General features: G+C 44.4%; 1 protein-coding gene across 1 annotated transcript; it reads left to right on the top strand.

Annotated features, from left to right (window-relative positions):
• The first annotated feature begins 4,042 nt into the window (after positions 1-4,042).
• LOC120742151 (GTPase IMAP family member 6-like) lies at positions 4,043-6,374 on the top strand. Its single transcript, XM_040045279.1, has 2 exons — positions 4,043-4,646; positions 6,298-6,374. The coding sequence occupies exons 1-2, from the start codon at positions 4,043-4,045 to the stop codon at positions 6,372-6,374; spliced, it is 681 nt and encodes a 226-aa protein (XP_039901213.1).
• Positions 6,375-15,090: the final 8,716 nt, after the last annotated feature.

The following is a 15,090-nucleotide window of genomic DNA, read 5'->3' as shown; positions in this document are numbered from 1 at the left end:
AAAAAAAAAAAAAAAAAAAAAAAATCAGTTTGTTGTTTTTTGTATCCAGAGCCTGTTCTAGCTTTTAATTTCTTCTATTATCCTCACTTTTCACATTCTTGAACTTCTTAGGCCAACATAACTCTGCTATAACACTTAGATCTGCTACTCAACTACTGCGTTTGCTCTGGCTACCCCGGTACCGTGGAATAACCTCCCTCTCACTTTCCACGCCTCTGATTCTATTGCATTGTTTAAATCACGACTAAGGACATATTTATTCAATCTTGCCTTTCCTTCTACTTACTATTGACTTGTGATTTTACATATGTAATTTTATGCTTATTTTAATTCTTTGTTTGAAATGCATCTGCTGCTTCTCCTATCAGTGACAGTGATCTGCTTGCCATACCTAGTTCTTGTTTTGGTCCTATTTCTTTTACCTTTCTTTTATTCTATATATTCACGTGTTAAGCACCTTGTATACACTTGTTTTTAAGTGTGTTTTATAATTAAAGCTTCTTCTTCTTCAGCAAAAAAGCAGATGCCCTTGTGACACGGCCCTTTCCATTTATCTGGGCTTGTGGCCCTCTGTGGCTGGGTATTTGAATATGAACTTTAGGAAGAAGGAGGAACAGAGTGAAATATAAGAGTGGAGGAAAGAGCACACAGGTGGATTCTTGACCTCAACAGGAGGCCGAGATTAAGAGGTCAAGACGTTCACTGGGAGTGAGCAGGGTGGACAAGATTTGAAAGGAGTCCATCAGAGAGGCTAAGATGGTTTGGACATGTGCAGAGGAAGGACAGTGGATTTACTGGATTAATGGACAAAGGATGATGGAGATGAAACTACCAGGCAGGAGGAAAAGAGAAAGACCTCAGAGAAGATTCGTGCCATGAAGGAGGACATGCACAGGGGTTGAGGTGGCAGAGGAAAATGCTGGGATTTTTTTTCTTGTTCCTATGTTTAGTCATCTTGATAATTTCCTGATATATTCGTTTTTCAGGAAAATCAGGGAAATGGTGAACAGGAGGGAAAAACAGCTGGAACTAATTGGGCAGATGAGCCGGGGAAAGAGGCTGAACACAGAGAACCAACACCTAAGAACTAGAAAATCTCAAGATACATAACCAGAATTAAACCAAAAATAAGATAATAGTAATCAAAACAAAACACTGAGTCATCAGACTAAGGAGCATGACAACAGCAAAAAGAAGAAAGCACAATGAGATGATAGCCAGGGTTTCACCAATGGGTGTAGTTCAACAATTGAGCTATGACCAACTTTTCACCACTGCCAAGAAAGCATGGTACCAAAAACCCCTGACATAATGGCTTCTTGCCGACAACAAGAAACACAAAGAAGCTGTGTTGAGGGAAAACAAACAAACAAATGTGGTGCCTCTGTGCTACGCTGAGATGCTTTCTTGGTTTGTTTTGAAAGCAATATTTGGATTTCTTTACTTTCTCTAGTCAGCACTTAGAAACAAGAATTAGAGTCATGGTAGTGATACTGAGATGTGCAGAATAAAGATGTCATATTACTGTGAAAATTTGCTCCATCTATGAAGATGATCAGAACTTTTTAAAAGTATCAGAAGCACGAGACCTGATGGCACATTCATGTAGTACTAAGAGATTTTCCATGTTTAAGTGTTGAGAGATAATTTGAGTTCTTTGTATTTTTGCAGAAGATTTTCAAGAAACTAGAAGATAGCAGCTCTGACATCAACGGACTGTAAGTCAAACTAACAACATTCATGTATCATGAGTAAAATAAAAACAATTTCATTTAAAGTATCAGTTGTAATGCCAAAAGCTATATAATTTAGAAAGGGAGGAATAAAGTTCTACTAATCCTACAATGACATTTCCTTCCTGTGTTGTTAGCCATTGGTCAATCAGATTTTAATCCCACCAGCATGTTCTGGGTCTGGCCTTGGGCCTCCTCCTGATAGGACATGTCCAGAACACCTCACCAGGAGGTGCCCAGGAGGCATTCTAGACATAAGGTGAAACTAAATCAATAAGGTGAACCAAATCAATGCCTTTTGATATGGAGAAATAAGAGCTCCAGTTTGAACCTCTCAAATGACTTAATGTCAACGGCCATGGCCACCAAAACTCAAGTGTACACGAAACACATACAGTTGGGGAATTATTGTTTGCCTTTTATTTACTTCACTATAAATAAAGAAACCTTTTCATTGCAAGAATCCTGCATTTTGGGTCCTACTTCCCCACTCACCCACTGTCTGCCACGGTGACAAATTCAGTACTAAAAGAGAAATGATTGAAATTGTAATATAGTCATCAATCATCATATTCTAATCAGCTCATGAAATGTAATATAAATTTTAAATTATTTACTTATATTCAGTGAATTTGGTTTGTCCGAACATTGACCTACATTTTAATCTCTTAACTCACACTGAGAGTTTTAAAATTCTGCTAGAAGAATAAATTGTTTGGGCATATATTGCTGCACTGCATCATCAAATCAAAAATTCAAATCACTTTTATTGTCACATCACATGTGCAGGTACATTGGTACAGTACATGTGAGTGAAATTCTGTGTGGCAAGCTTCACAAGCAACAAAGTTGTGCAAAATACAATAATGTAAACAAGCAAAATACAAGAATGGCTACATCTGAAACTAATAAATATATGTTCAATATATGATAGTATATGCATTTCTGGATGTGTATACTAAATATTTTTCTGTGTGTGTGTGTGTGTGTGTACACATATTTTACAAATTAAATAGAGTAAACAATAAATAAAATATATAAAAATATACAGGGTTGAGACATGTGCAAAACAGTGGCATTACTAGTATGGAGTGCATAATGTTGAAGTTCCAGTAGTGAAGCTGAGGTGTCTAGTGAAGCTATGGCTATGGATTGAAAATACCCCCCACACCCCACCTTATCTCACTTTTTTTATTTCAAACAATCGACAGAAAATTTCACAGACATATTTTTATGTAATGTTTTTTAAGGCTGCGGTGTTAATTTCTTTTGTAACATGAGCCACGCAGCAACGCTAGGCTAACACGAACTAGCTAGCAAGATTATAAACCTGGTGCTAAACTAAGAGAAGCCACAAAATCAGTTTGAATAAGAATAAACATGTACTCACCAAGTCAGTGTATCAGGTAAAGATTCACAGCAATGACAATAATCTCTTGAGCTGACGCTTTTCCAGGTTTGCTCAACATATTCCATAACAAATGCTGGCACCATGAACATGCGGACTGATCCGAGAGGGAGGAGGACGGTAGTGACGTGGCATTTTCAAAACACATCCTTCCGCACTGAGAAGCAAAACTTCCAGCTTACTACTTAGTTTTCTAAGTTAAGACAACTCAAATAAATTGAGTTTATCAGCGTTTTTGCATAAAATGCACTGGTAAATTATTAAAATCTAGTTCTAATAACAAATTGATAAAAACTGAGTTCAGCCTATTTAATATTTTTAATTAAACACAATATTACATTTTACAGTGTATGCTATTTCGTGGCTAATTATGTTTTGTTTTTTTTTACCCATATTGTTCATATTTTTTTCCTGCCCTCCTTTTAACTAATTCTTTTATTTTGTCTTATGCTATTGCTCTGACCGACTGTGAAGCACTTTGGTTAACTTTGTTGTATTATTATGTGCTATAGATATACATTTTGATTTGATTTGACCATAAATATTACACTAAATTACACTAAAACACAATTTTAAAGTAAAATTAAATCCCTTGTTATTTTAAACTTTTCGACATCCATATCAATTAAAATTAAAGTTATTACCCATATATACATGCTATAACTTGGGTAAAATATTAGAAATGAACACACTAGGTTTTTCTCATACATGTTTTAAAAGCTGTTTTGGGCTGAGGAGGAGCATTATTATTGTACAAAAATGAAACGAAAATGAGGTTAAAAATACCACAGACGGAGACATGAATATTGTTGTTTAAAAAATTTATGAATAAGCAAAATAAAGTGTATTTACATTAAATTTCCATTTTTCAGTAATTGAACTTATTTTTTTAGTGTCTGAGATGAGGGCTGTCCTGATGGGGAACAGCTGGTCTAAGAGGAGCACAGTGGGGAACTTCATACTGGAAGAGACTGTGTTCAACTGTCATGATGAAGCAGACCTCTGTCTGAGAGTCAAAAGAGAGCTGAAAGGGAAAGAAATTGATCTCATCAACACTCCAGACCTGCTGTCACCTAAAATCTCCCCAGAAGATCTGACAAAACATGTTGAGAACTGTGTGAGACTCTCTGCTCCTGGACCTCATGTGTTTCTGCTGGTCTTCCAGCCTGCAGACTTCACTGAGGATTACAAAGAGAGGCTACAAATGGTCCTTGAACTCTTTGGTGATCCATCACTTGATCGTGCACTGGTTCTGATAATGCCCAAAGACAAGAGTTCAACTTCCATTGAAAAGTATCTGCAGCATCCACAGTTAGGAGACATAATCAAGAAATGTAGTGGAAAATTGTTGTGGCAGAACCTGGAACATGAGCAACTGTTAGCAGCCATAGATACAGTGGTGAAGAAGAGCATGGGGGAGGATGTTTCCAGAGAGGAAACATCTGTTTCACTGAGTCAAGATGAGGAAGATAAAGTCCCTGCCAACTTGGATCCTTTAAGAGGTGGTGAGTCTAGGAACAGTATTTTTTGTACAGTATAATGTGATGGTCAGGTTTAAGTTCAGGGTTTTCAGCAGTGTACAAATACTGCAATCCAGGGGGGCTAAATGGACACCACTGCCTGGAAAACTCCTGACAGCTGCTGGAACACTACCTTTCTGACTGAAATACTGAAGATGACATTTTTTAAATGATGCAGTTCTTAAATATTCCACAACTCAGGTTTAGCAGTTTGGTGAAAAATAAAAGAGGCTGAGATGATTTGGAAAAGTGTAGAGTAGGGATAGTGGACATGTTGGAAAACAGAAGATGAAGCTGCTAGGCAGGAGGAAAAGAGGACGATCAGATAACAAGTTCATAGATGTGGTGAAAGAGGACATGTAGAGAGTTGGTGTGACAGAGGAGGATGCTAGAGATTGAGGCAGTTGATCCACTGAGATAACCTCTGAAGAGATCAACTGAAAGAAGACGTATCTCTTAAATATCTCATTCTCAAATTCTACTCATTCATAAATTAAGGTTCTCTTTGTGAGAGTGGTGTTTCGCTTGAAAACAGTTACTGGAACTAGTTCCAAAACTCATGAAACCTAGAGAAGTTGAGTTCTTCTGCTTCTAGCTGTAAACTTTAAACTTCAGTTCAGGTTTGAAGGATCCCAGTTTGAAACAAGGGTCTGAATTCAAGCCCTCCACCTTCACTTGCCCACCACCTTCAGTACATGCTGGGCCCATAGAAGTGCAGTCCCAATAAGTACATTACTCTTGCGCACAGCCAGACCCACCAGTTTGATGGTGATTGGTGCGATAAGCCCCTTTGCTGGGCCTGGTTCCAAGGAAAGGTCCTTGGTATCCCCATTTATATCTGGGGGTAAAATAAATACTGAACACAATACCAATTTTCTAAATAAATATTTTTTTAAAGGTGCTGTGCTGACATGAAACTCTCACCAGATGTTTGTGTCAAACTGTCCGATCTACACACTGAAAAAAGGAATGAAACCATGGTTGTCCATATCCAAAAGTTGATTCCGTTCATCTGGACATAGCGTTTTGTGGGAGAAACGTTTCGTCACTCATCCAAGTGACTTCTTCAGTCTCAGCTGACTGCAAGTTTCCACAATCTTATAAACAGTACATTTTTCCTTCATTCTTTCCTCATTCATTTCTTTCCTTACATTGTTCCTTCATCTGCCCACTGAAGGAACAATGGGCTGGGAGGTCAGTTCCTGAATCTTAATTATGCAAATTCTCATGACCATTGATCAACAAAAACTGACCAAAACCCACTGATCAAAGCCCACTGATCAATGGCCATGAGTACCATTCACAGAGAGTTGGGGAATGACTGCAATCACAGCATTGTAAGATGGCGAAAGATGTGCCATTAGGCCCCCTCCTCGAATCAGAGATGGTCTTTCCCTTTTCACGTAAATGGCCTCTTTGACTCCGCGCTCAAACCAGCGTTCCTCCCTGTCCAAGAGGTGTACATCCTCATCCTTGAAAGAGTGTCCACTGGCCCTTAGGTGTAAATAAAGCTGGAGGCTATAACACAGAGCGAACACCATTCCCACAGACACAGCGGCCAGGGAGGCAGAAGAACAGCACATCAAGAAGGCCCGGAGGAAATGTGGTTATCCCAGCTGGACTTTTGTAAAAGCAGGGAAGGCGCCAAAAGAAATCCAGGAGATCGTCCTTCCAGGAGAGAAGGACAACCACTGCCCAAGCGAAAATGTGTAGTGATCACGAATGTGACTGGAGTATTGGAGCAGTTGAGACGCATTTTTTCTAAAAACCGGGACTCTGTGACTTTTAAACCCCAAAACACCATCCATCCATCTTCATCCGCTTTATCCGAGGCCGGGCCGCGGGGGCAGCAGCCTAAGCAAAGAGGCCCAGACCTCCCTCTCCCCAGCCACCTCCTCCAGCTTATCCGGGGGAACACCAAGGCATTCCCAGGCCAGCCGAGAGATATAATCTCTCCAGCGTCTCCTGGGTCTGCCCCGGGGCCTCCTCCCGGTGGGACATGCCTGGAACACCTCACCCAGGAGGAGCCCAGGGGGCATCCTTGTCAGATGCCCGAGCCACCTCAGCTGGCTCCTTTCGATGTGGAGCAGCAGCGGCTCCACTCTGAGCCCCTCCAGGATGGCCGAACTTCTCACCCTATCTCTAAGGGAGAGGCCAGCCACCCTTCGGAGGAAGCCCATTTCCGCCACTTGTATCCGCGATCTCGTTCTTTTGGTCACTACCCACAGCTTGTGGCCATAGGTGAGGGTAGGGACGTAGATCGACCGGTAAATTGAGAGCTTCGCTTTTACACTCAGCTCCCTCTTCACCACGACGGACCGGTGCAGCGTCTGCATTACTGCAGCTGCAGCCCCATTCCGTCTGTCGATCTCCAGCTCCCTTCTACCATCACTCGCGAACAAGACCCCGAGATACTTGAACTCCTCCACTTGGGGCAGGAACTCATCCCCGACCCGGAGTGGGCACTCCACCCTTTTCCGGCTGTGAACCATGGCCTCAGATTTGGAGGTGCTGATCCTCATTCCCACTGCTTCACACTCGGCTGCGAACCGTTCCAGTGCAAGCTGGAGCCCCTCACCCGATGAAGCCAACAGAACCACATCATCTGCAAAAATCAGAGATGAGATTCTGAGGCCACCAAAGCGAAAGCCCTCCGCCACTTGGCTGCGCCTAGAAATCCTGTCCATAAAAATTATGAACAGAACCGGAGACAAAGGGCAGCCCTGGCGGAGCCCATCACCCACCGGGAACGAGTCCGACTTATTGCCGGCAATGCGAACCAAGCTCTTGCAACGGTTGTATAGGGATTGAATGGCCCGTAGCAATGGGCCAGACACCCCATACTCCCGCAACACCTCCCACAGGACACCCCGAGGGACACGGTCGAATGCCTTCTCCAGGTCCACAAAACACATGTAGACTGGTTGGGCAAACTCCCATGCACCCTCAAGTATCCTGGAGAGGATAAAGAGCTGGTCCAGTGTTCCGCGACCAGGACGAAAACCGCATTGTTCCTCCTATATCCAAGGTTCGACTAGCGGACGAACTCTCCTCTCCAGCACCCTGGCATAGACTTTCCCAGGGAGGCTGAGGAGTGTGATCCCCCTGTAGTTGGAACACACCCTCCGGTCCCCCTTCTTAAAGATGGGGACCACCACCCCGGTCTGCCAGTCCACAGGCACTGCCCCTGATCTCCACGCAACATTGCAGAGACGTGTCAACCAAGACAGCCCTACAACGTCCAGCGCCTTCAGGAACTCGGGGCGGACCTCATCAACACCAGGGGCTCTGCCACCAAGGAGTTGTTTAACTGCCTCAGTGACCTCGCCCCCGGAAATTGGCGGGTCATACCCCTCATCCCCAGACTCTGCTTCCTCCTCGGAAGACGTGTCAGTGGGATTGAGGAGGTCCTCGAAGTATTCCTTCCACCGCCTGACAATTTTCTCAGTCGACGTCAGCAGCGCTCCGCCAGCACTATACACAGTGCAGGTAGAGCACCGCTTTCCCCTCCTGAGACGCCTGACGGTTTGCCAGAATCTCTTTGAGGCAGTCCGAAAGTCTTTTTCCACGGCCTCTCCGAACTCCTCCCACACCCGAGTTTTTGCTTCAGCCATTGCCCGAGCTGCATTCCGCTTGGCCTGTCGATACCTGTCAGCTGCCTCCGGAGTCCCACAGGCTAACCAAGCCCAATAGGACTCCTTCTTCAGCCTGGTGGCTCGCTTCACCTCTGGTGTCCACCATTTGGTTCGGGGATTACCACCACGGCAGGCACCAACCACCTTGTGGCCGCAGCTCAATGCAGCAGCTTCGGCAATGGAGACGCTGAACATGGTCCATTCGGACTCAATGTCCCCAGTCTCCCTCGGAATGCTGTTGAAGCTCTGCCGGAGGTGTGTGTTGAAGATCTCGCAGACTGGGGCCTCCGCTAGACTTTCCCAGCACAGCCTCACTATGCGTTTAGGTGCACCAGGTCTGTCCAGCGCCCTCCACCGCCACCTGATCCAACTCACCACCAGGTGGTGATCAGTTGACAGCTCAGCCCCTCTCTTTACCCGAGTGTCCAGAACATATGGTCGCAGGTCTGGTGATACGATTACAAAATCGATCATCGACCTACGGCCTAGAGCGTCCTGGTGCCACGTGCACTTATGGACACTCTAATGTTCGAACAGGGTGTTCGTTATGGCCAAACTGTGATTAGCACAGAAGTCCAATAACAAAGCACCACTCGGGTTCAGATCAGGGAGGCCGTTCCTCCCAATCACGCCCCTCCAGTTCTCGCTGTCATTACCCACGTGAGCATTGAAGTCTCCCAGCAGGACAACAGTCTCCAGGTGGAGCACCTTCCAGCACCCCCCCAGGGACTCTAAGAAGGCTGGGTACTCCGAACTGCCACTCGGTGCATAAGCACAGATGACAGTCAGGACCCGTTCCCCGACCCTAAGGCGCAGGGAACAAACCCTCTCATCCACCGGGAAAAAACCCCAACGTACCCGCAGCAAGCCGAGGGGATATTAGAATACCAACCCCAGCCCGCCGCCTCTCACCAGGGGCAACTCCAGACTGAGTCCAGCCCCTCTCCAGGAGACTGGTTCCAGAGCCCAAACCATGCGTAGAGGTGAGTCCGACTATATCTAGCCGTACCTCTCAACCTCACGCACTAAGTCAGGCTCCTTCCCCACCAGAGAGGTGACATTCCATGTCCCTATTGCCAGTCTTGGCAGCCGGGGGTTAGTCTGCCAGGGCTTCCGCTCCTGGCCGCCACCTGGCACACAATGCACCCGACCCCTATGGCGCCTCCTGCGGGTGGTGGGCCTGCTGGAGGATGGGCCCATGTCTCCTCTTCGGGCTGTGCCCGGCCGGGCCACCAGACGCTCGCCCTCGGGCACCCTCCCCGGGCCTGGCTCCAGGGCGGGGCCCCGGTGACCCTATCCCGGGCAGGGTAAACTGTTCCCTTGATGTTCTTTTCATAAGGGTCTTCTGAATTGCTCCCTTTCTGGTCCCTCACCCAGGACCAATTTGCCATGGGAGACCCTACCAGGGGGCAAAAGCCCCCAGACAACATAGCCCCTGGGATCCCTGGGACACACAACCCCCTCCACCACGATAAGGTAGCGATTCAAACACGCTGCGCCAAATATTGGTCCACCCCAAGGATCAGGTCCCCCGACTCAGCTCTGTGCTTGTCCTGCTAGACCTCAGTGCAGCGTTCAATACTGTCGACCATAATATTCTATAATATTATAATATTCAATTAGAGCACGCTCTAGGTATTACAGGTACTGCTCTGCAGTGGTTTTAATCATATCTATCTAATAGACTTAAATTTGTGCATATAAATGGAGAGTCCTCTTCACACACTAAGATCAATTATGGTGTTCCAGCGGGTTCAGTGCTAGGGCTAATTCTGTTTACATCATACATGCTTCCCCTAGACCAGGGGTCAGCAACCTGCGGCTCTGGAGCCGCATGCGGCTCTTTAGTCCTTATAGTGCTGTTTGGGAAAATAAATGATAAGTATTTAGTAGGGGTGCAACGATATACAAAATTCACGGTTCGGTTCGATACTTTGGTGTCACGGTTCGATATTTTTTCGATACAAAAAAATGTTCATGCCTTTTTAATTTCTCATTTATTAAAATTATAAATATATATTTTAACTCAAAAGTACAGTTTTTAAATTTAATGATGCTGAAACAAAGTAATAAAAAAATAAATCTATCTGATCAAGAAATCACTCATCTTTGGAAAAGAGAGTTTATTACAGAGAAATGGCTCTTTCCAAAATAAAAGCTATATTATACTCTTCTTCTGGGTTATATTCTCAGCAGCATATTAAACATATCAGGTCCCCATAAGGAGAATCACGTGCTAACGGCTGTCTCAATGACTCTGGTAAAGTTTGTAGCATTCGTGCTTGTTGTTTTTGTCTGCTTCCACTTGTCTTTAGACTAGGATGATGTCGGAGTAAATGTGCAGTCACAATCGTTGTGTTCCCACTAGTGCTGTCAGCGTTAATCTCGTTGAAATGACGTTAACGCCACAACACGGCAAATCTCCGTTAACGAGCTACCGCGGATCGCCCCGCGCATGGGGCTGGACGGCCAACACGTTAACGAGCTAACTGGGCTAAAGCACTAGTTCCCAGCAATATAATTGAGCATTGCATGGCACATCCGACCTACTGTTTTACTTTTGTCCATGACGCGCTTACCTTCAGGGTCATACTTCACATGAAGACCAAAACAGTTCCAAACGCCACATCTGAATCAGGGTGGGGGAGGTTCAATTTGCCATGGTGCAAGGAGAGCTTAACGTCTGAGCTTAACTTCAGGGCAAGCTAGCCCTGCGCTCAGTGAATCTGCGTTCGACTACTCCGCCTAGGCCACACTGTCAGCGCAGATCCACTGAGCGCTCAACACAGACAGCATCGTCAGAAGGAAAGTTGATAAAATAAATTAAAAATTTTGTATTGTTCGATACATATGCGTACCGAACCGAAAGCACTGTATGGAACGGTTCAATATCGATACGAGTATTGTTGCACCCCTAGTATTTAGCTAAAGTGTATTTTATTTATGTTAGTTCTTTTTTAACATGTAGTTCTAAATTGGAAGATTATTGTGATATTGAAATATAAGAATAAAATTATATTCTATTACTTTTTTCATCGCTCAAAATAAGCGTCACACTCGCGGAAGCCGGTATACCCGCCGAAACGCCATGCATTTATCGAGACTTTCAACCCCAGGTAGGCCAATTATGGATCTTCGGATCCACATTATGTCAGCAGCTATTCTCCATCGTGAACTATGTTAAAAAACAAACACCGCTCACGCCTCACCGATGACAGCTTACAGTCCTGCGTAAAGATGAAAGTGACTTCGTACAACCCCGATTTGCAGACACTGTGCGCAATGGTTCAGGAGCAGAAGTCCCATTGTAAACATACCACGGCAGACCAGACGATGTTTCCATGAACATGCTTTTCAGCACCTCTTTATTGACCACTTTTCACACAAGGTTGCTGTACACATACAGCAAGCCGTAGCTTTTCAGCTCACAGCCCGACACACACCAACACAACAGCAGAGAGAACACAAACGTTAAGGCGATGAGGCGTGATTGCGGGTGCCACTCAGCTGCGTCCGCCTCCGCTGCAGCGGCGCTGCAGACCACGCCCCGCCACACACATTAACCAGGTAAAACACACATTTAGGCAGAATTTTGAAAATATCCATTTTCCTTTTTTTTTTTTTTTAGCAACATAGTGCTTTTTTCCAATTATTTTTTAAAAGTCAGGTCAAGGCTCCAAAAGCCCAAAGGCGATATAAGGGTCGCATCTCACAACAGTTTTTGTTTGCTACATGGATCATTTAAGTTCAGCAGGGTGTCTTTCCTTTTGTCATATTTCTTTAAGAGTTCAAAATGTGTTAATTACATAAATAAAATGTAATTTTCTCTGTAGCACTTCATGGATTTCAGAAGAAACACACCTTAGTTTTTCACACAAAGCATAAAGGTAAAAAACAATATATACAGTGTTATCTTCATTTTAGATGTCAAAAAGTATTTGCGGCTTCCAGCGTTTTCCTTTGCCTGGAAACCGGGTCCAAATGGCTCTTCGGGTCTTAAAGGTTGCTGACCCCTGCCCTAGACAGTATCATTAGAGGACACGGTATACATTTTCACTACTATGCAGATGACACCCAGCTCTATCTGTCCATGAAGCCAGATAACACACACCAATTAGTTAAACTGCAGGAATGTCTTAAAGACATAAAAACCTGGATGGCCACTAACTTTCTGCTTCTTAATTCAGATTGACTGAGGTTATTTTACTCGGCCCTGAAAATCTTAGAAATATGGTATCTAACCAGATTCTTACTCTGGATGGCATTACCTTGGCCTCCACTAACACTTCACTTTGTTCCATTTGCGCAACCTCTCTAAAATTAGAAATATCCTGTCTCAGAATATGTCTGTGAAGGTTCTCAGAGTGATGCTGAAAAACTAGTTCATGCATTTATTACTTCCAGGCTGGACTACTGTAATTCATTATTATCAGGATGTCCTCCAAACTCCCTGAAAAGCCTTCCGTTAATCCAAAATGCTGCAGCAAGAGTACTGAGAGGGACTAGAAAGAGAGAGCATGTTTCTCCAGTATTGGCTTCCATTCATTGGCTCCCTGTTAAATCCAGAATTCAGAATTCCTGCTCTTCACATACAAGGTCTTAAATAATCAGGCCCCATCTTATCTCAATGACCTTGTAGTACCACATCACCCTATTACTAACTTAATATACTGTGTTGTGTTGTTTGTGTTGCGTTGTGATGTGTCATACCGTGTCGTGTTGTGTTATATGTAGTGCTGACGTAGGACAGTTTTCCAATTTCATTGTACTACTGTACTATGTATGACTGTGCAATGACAATAAAGAGTTATCTTATCTTATTAGAGCACTTCGCTCTCACACTGCAGGCTTATTTGTTGTTCCTAGAGTATTTAAAAGTAGAATGGGAGGGAGAGCCTTCAGTTTTCAGGCCCCTCTTTTGTGGAACCAGCTGTCCAGTTTGGATTTGCAAGACAGACACTATCTCTACTTTTAAGACTAGGCTTCAAACTTTCCTTTTTGCTAAAGCATATAGTTAGGGCAGGACCAGGTGACCCTGAATCCCCCCTTAGTTATGCTGAAATAGACGTAGGTTGGCGGGGGGATTTACATGATGCATTGAGTTTTTCCTTTCAAGTCACCTTTCTCACTCACTATGTGTTAATAGACCTCTCTGCATTGAATCATATCTGTTATTAATCTCTTTCTCTCTTCCACAGTATGTCTTTATCCTGTTTTCGTTCTCTCACCCCAACCAGTCGCAGCAAATGGCCGCCCCTCCCTGAGCCTGGTTCTGCCGGAGGTTTTTCCTGTTAAAAGGGAGTTTTTCCTTCCCACTGTCACCAAAGTGCTTGCTCATAGGGGGTCATATGATTGTTGGGTTTTCTCTGAATCTATTATTGTACGATCTTCTGTACAATATAAAGCGCCTTGAGGCGACTGTTGTTGTGATTTGGCGCTATATAAATAAGATTGAATTGAATAATTCTTTTCCCTCCTCTGTCTGAAATCTTGCGGAAAGCACCTGGTTGTGGTCAGTTTTTTGGTGAAATTATATTCATTCCACATCCAGAATATGTCCCCAGCATTGCTCACAGAAACCTTCAGTTTTTCGAAAGTCTTCTGTATGCACTGCAATCAATAGTCCAGAAGCACCTCACACAGAATACTCGGTTGAATGCCTTCTCCAAATCCACAAAACACATGTAGACTAGTTGGGCAACCTCCTTGCACCCCCAAATATCCTCGAGAGGATAAAGAGCCAGTTTACTATTCCACAACCGTGACTAAAATGCATTGTTCCTCCTGTATCCAAGTTTTGCCTAATAGATGGACTCTTCTTTCCATCACCTGGGATAGACTTTTCTGCAGATGTGGGGAATGTGCTCCCCCTCCATGCGACACTTTAGAGACATGTTAACCAAGACAGCCCTACATTTTACAGAGCCTCCAGGGACTCAGGGCAAACCTCATTCACTCCAAGGGCTTAGGCAACAAAAGGTTTTTTAACTGCCTCAGTCACATCACCCCCACTGATTAATGACTTTCTCTCCATGATCTCCAGACTCTGCTTTCTCAGTGGAAGGTTTGTCAGATGAATTAAAGTGGTCCTTGAATTGTCCCTTCCGCTGCCGGACAATATCCTCACTTGAAGTCACCTGTATTTTACACCATGGGGGTATAGCACCACTTTCCCCTCCTTGATGATTTGGCAGGATCACTTAGAGAGATTAGATTAGATTAGATAGAACTTTATTAATCCCTCGGTTGGGTTCTTCCGGGAAATTCCAAACTCCTCCAAAGCTATGTTCCACTTGTTCTGCTGGTAACCAATGTCTGCCTCCGAAGTCATAAAGACTAACCAAGCCCAAAAGGACTCCTATTCTTCAGTCTGGTGGCTCCTTTCACCTCTGGTGTCCACATCTGGTTCGTGGATTACCACCATCACTGGCAGTCACAACCTTGCGGCCGCAGCGCAGTGCAGCAGTCTTCCATCTTTCTAGCCACCTCTTCTTACTTATCTGGGGGAATATTGTTTCCTGAGATAAGCTAGAGGCATTCCCAGGGTTCACACACTAGTTCAGGCTCCTTCCCCACCAGAGAGGTGATATTCTATATCCCAGTCTCCAGTCTCTGTAGCAGGGATTGGTCAGCCAGTGTCTCAAACCTTGGCCACTACACGGCACACATTGTACCCTATGGCGTCTCGTGCAAATGGCTCACCTAAAGGAGGCTGGGCCCATGTTCCTTCTTCAGGTTGCACCCAGCAAGAACCTATGGGCTAAGGCTGGCCACCAGATGCTCTCCCTTAGGTA

Source organism: Simochromis diagramma, unplaced genomic scaffold (assembly GCF_900408965.1).
Source record: "Simochromis diagramma unplaced genomic scaffold, fSimDia1.1 OVJJ01000551.1, whole genome shotgun sequence".
In the NCBI taxonomy this organism is placed as follows: Eukaryota; Metazoa; Chordata; class Actinopteri; order Cichliformes; family Cichlidae; genus Simochromis; species Simochromis diagramma.
Note: the sequence above shows the minus strand (reverse complement) of the source record. Positions and strands in the feature narration are given on the sequence as shown.

Excerpts from the sequence above, each read along its gene's own strand:
- LOC120742151 (XM_040045279.1), top strand. The coding sequence starts at position 4,043 with ATGAGGGCTGTCCTGATGGGGAACAGCTGGTCTAAGAGGAGCACAGTG. Across the intron at positions 4,647-6,297 it reads CTTGGATCCTTTAAGAGGTG|GGAAGGCGCCAAAAGAAATC; the intron begins GTGAGTCTAGGA and ends TTGTAAAAGCAG.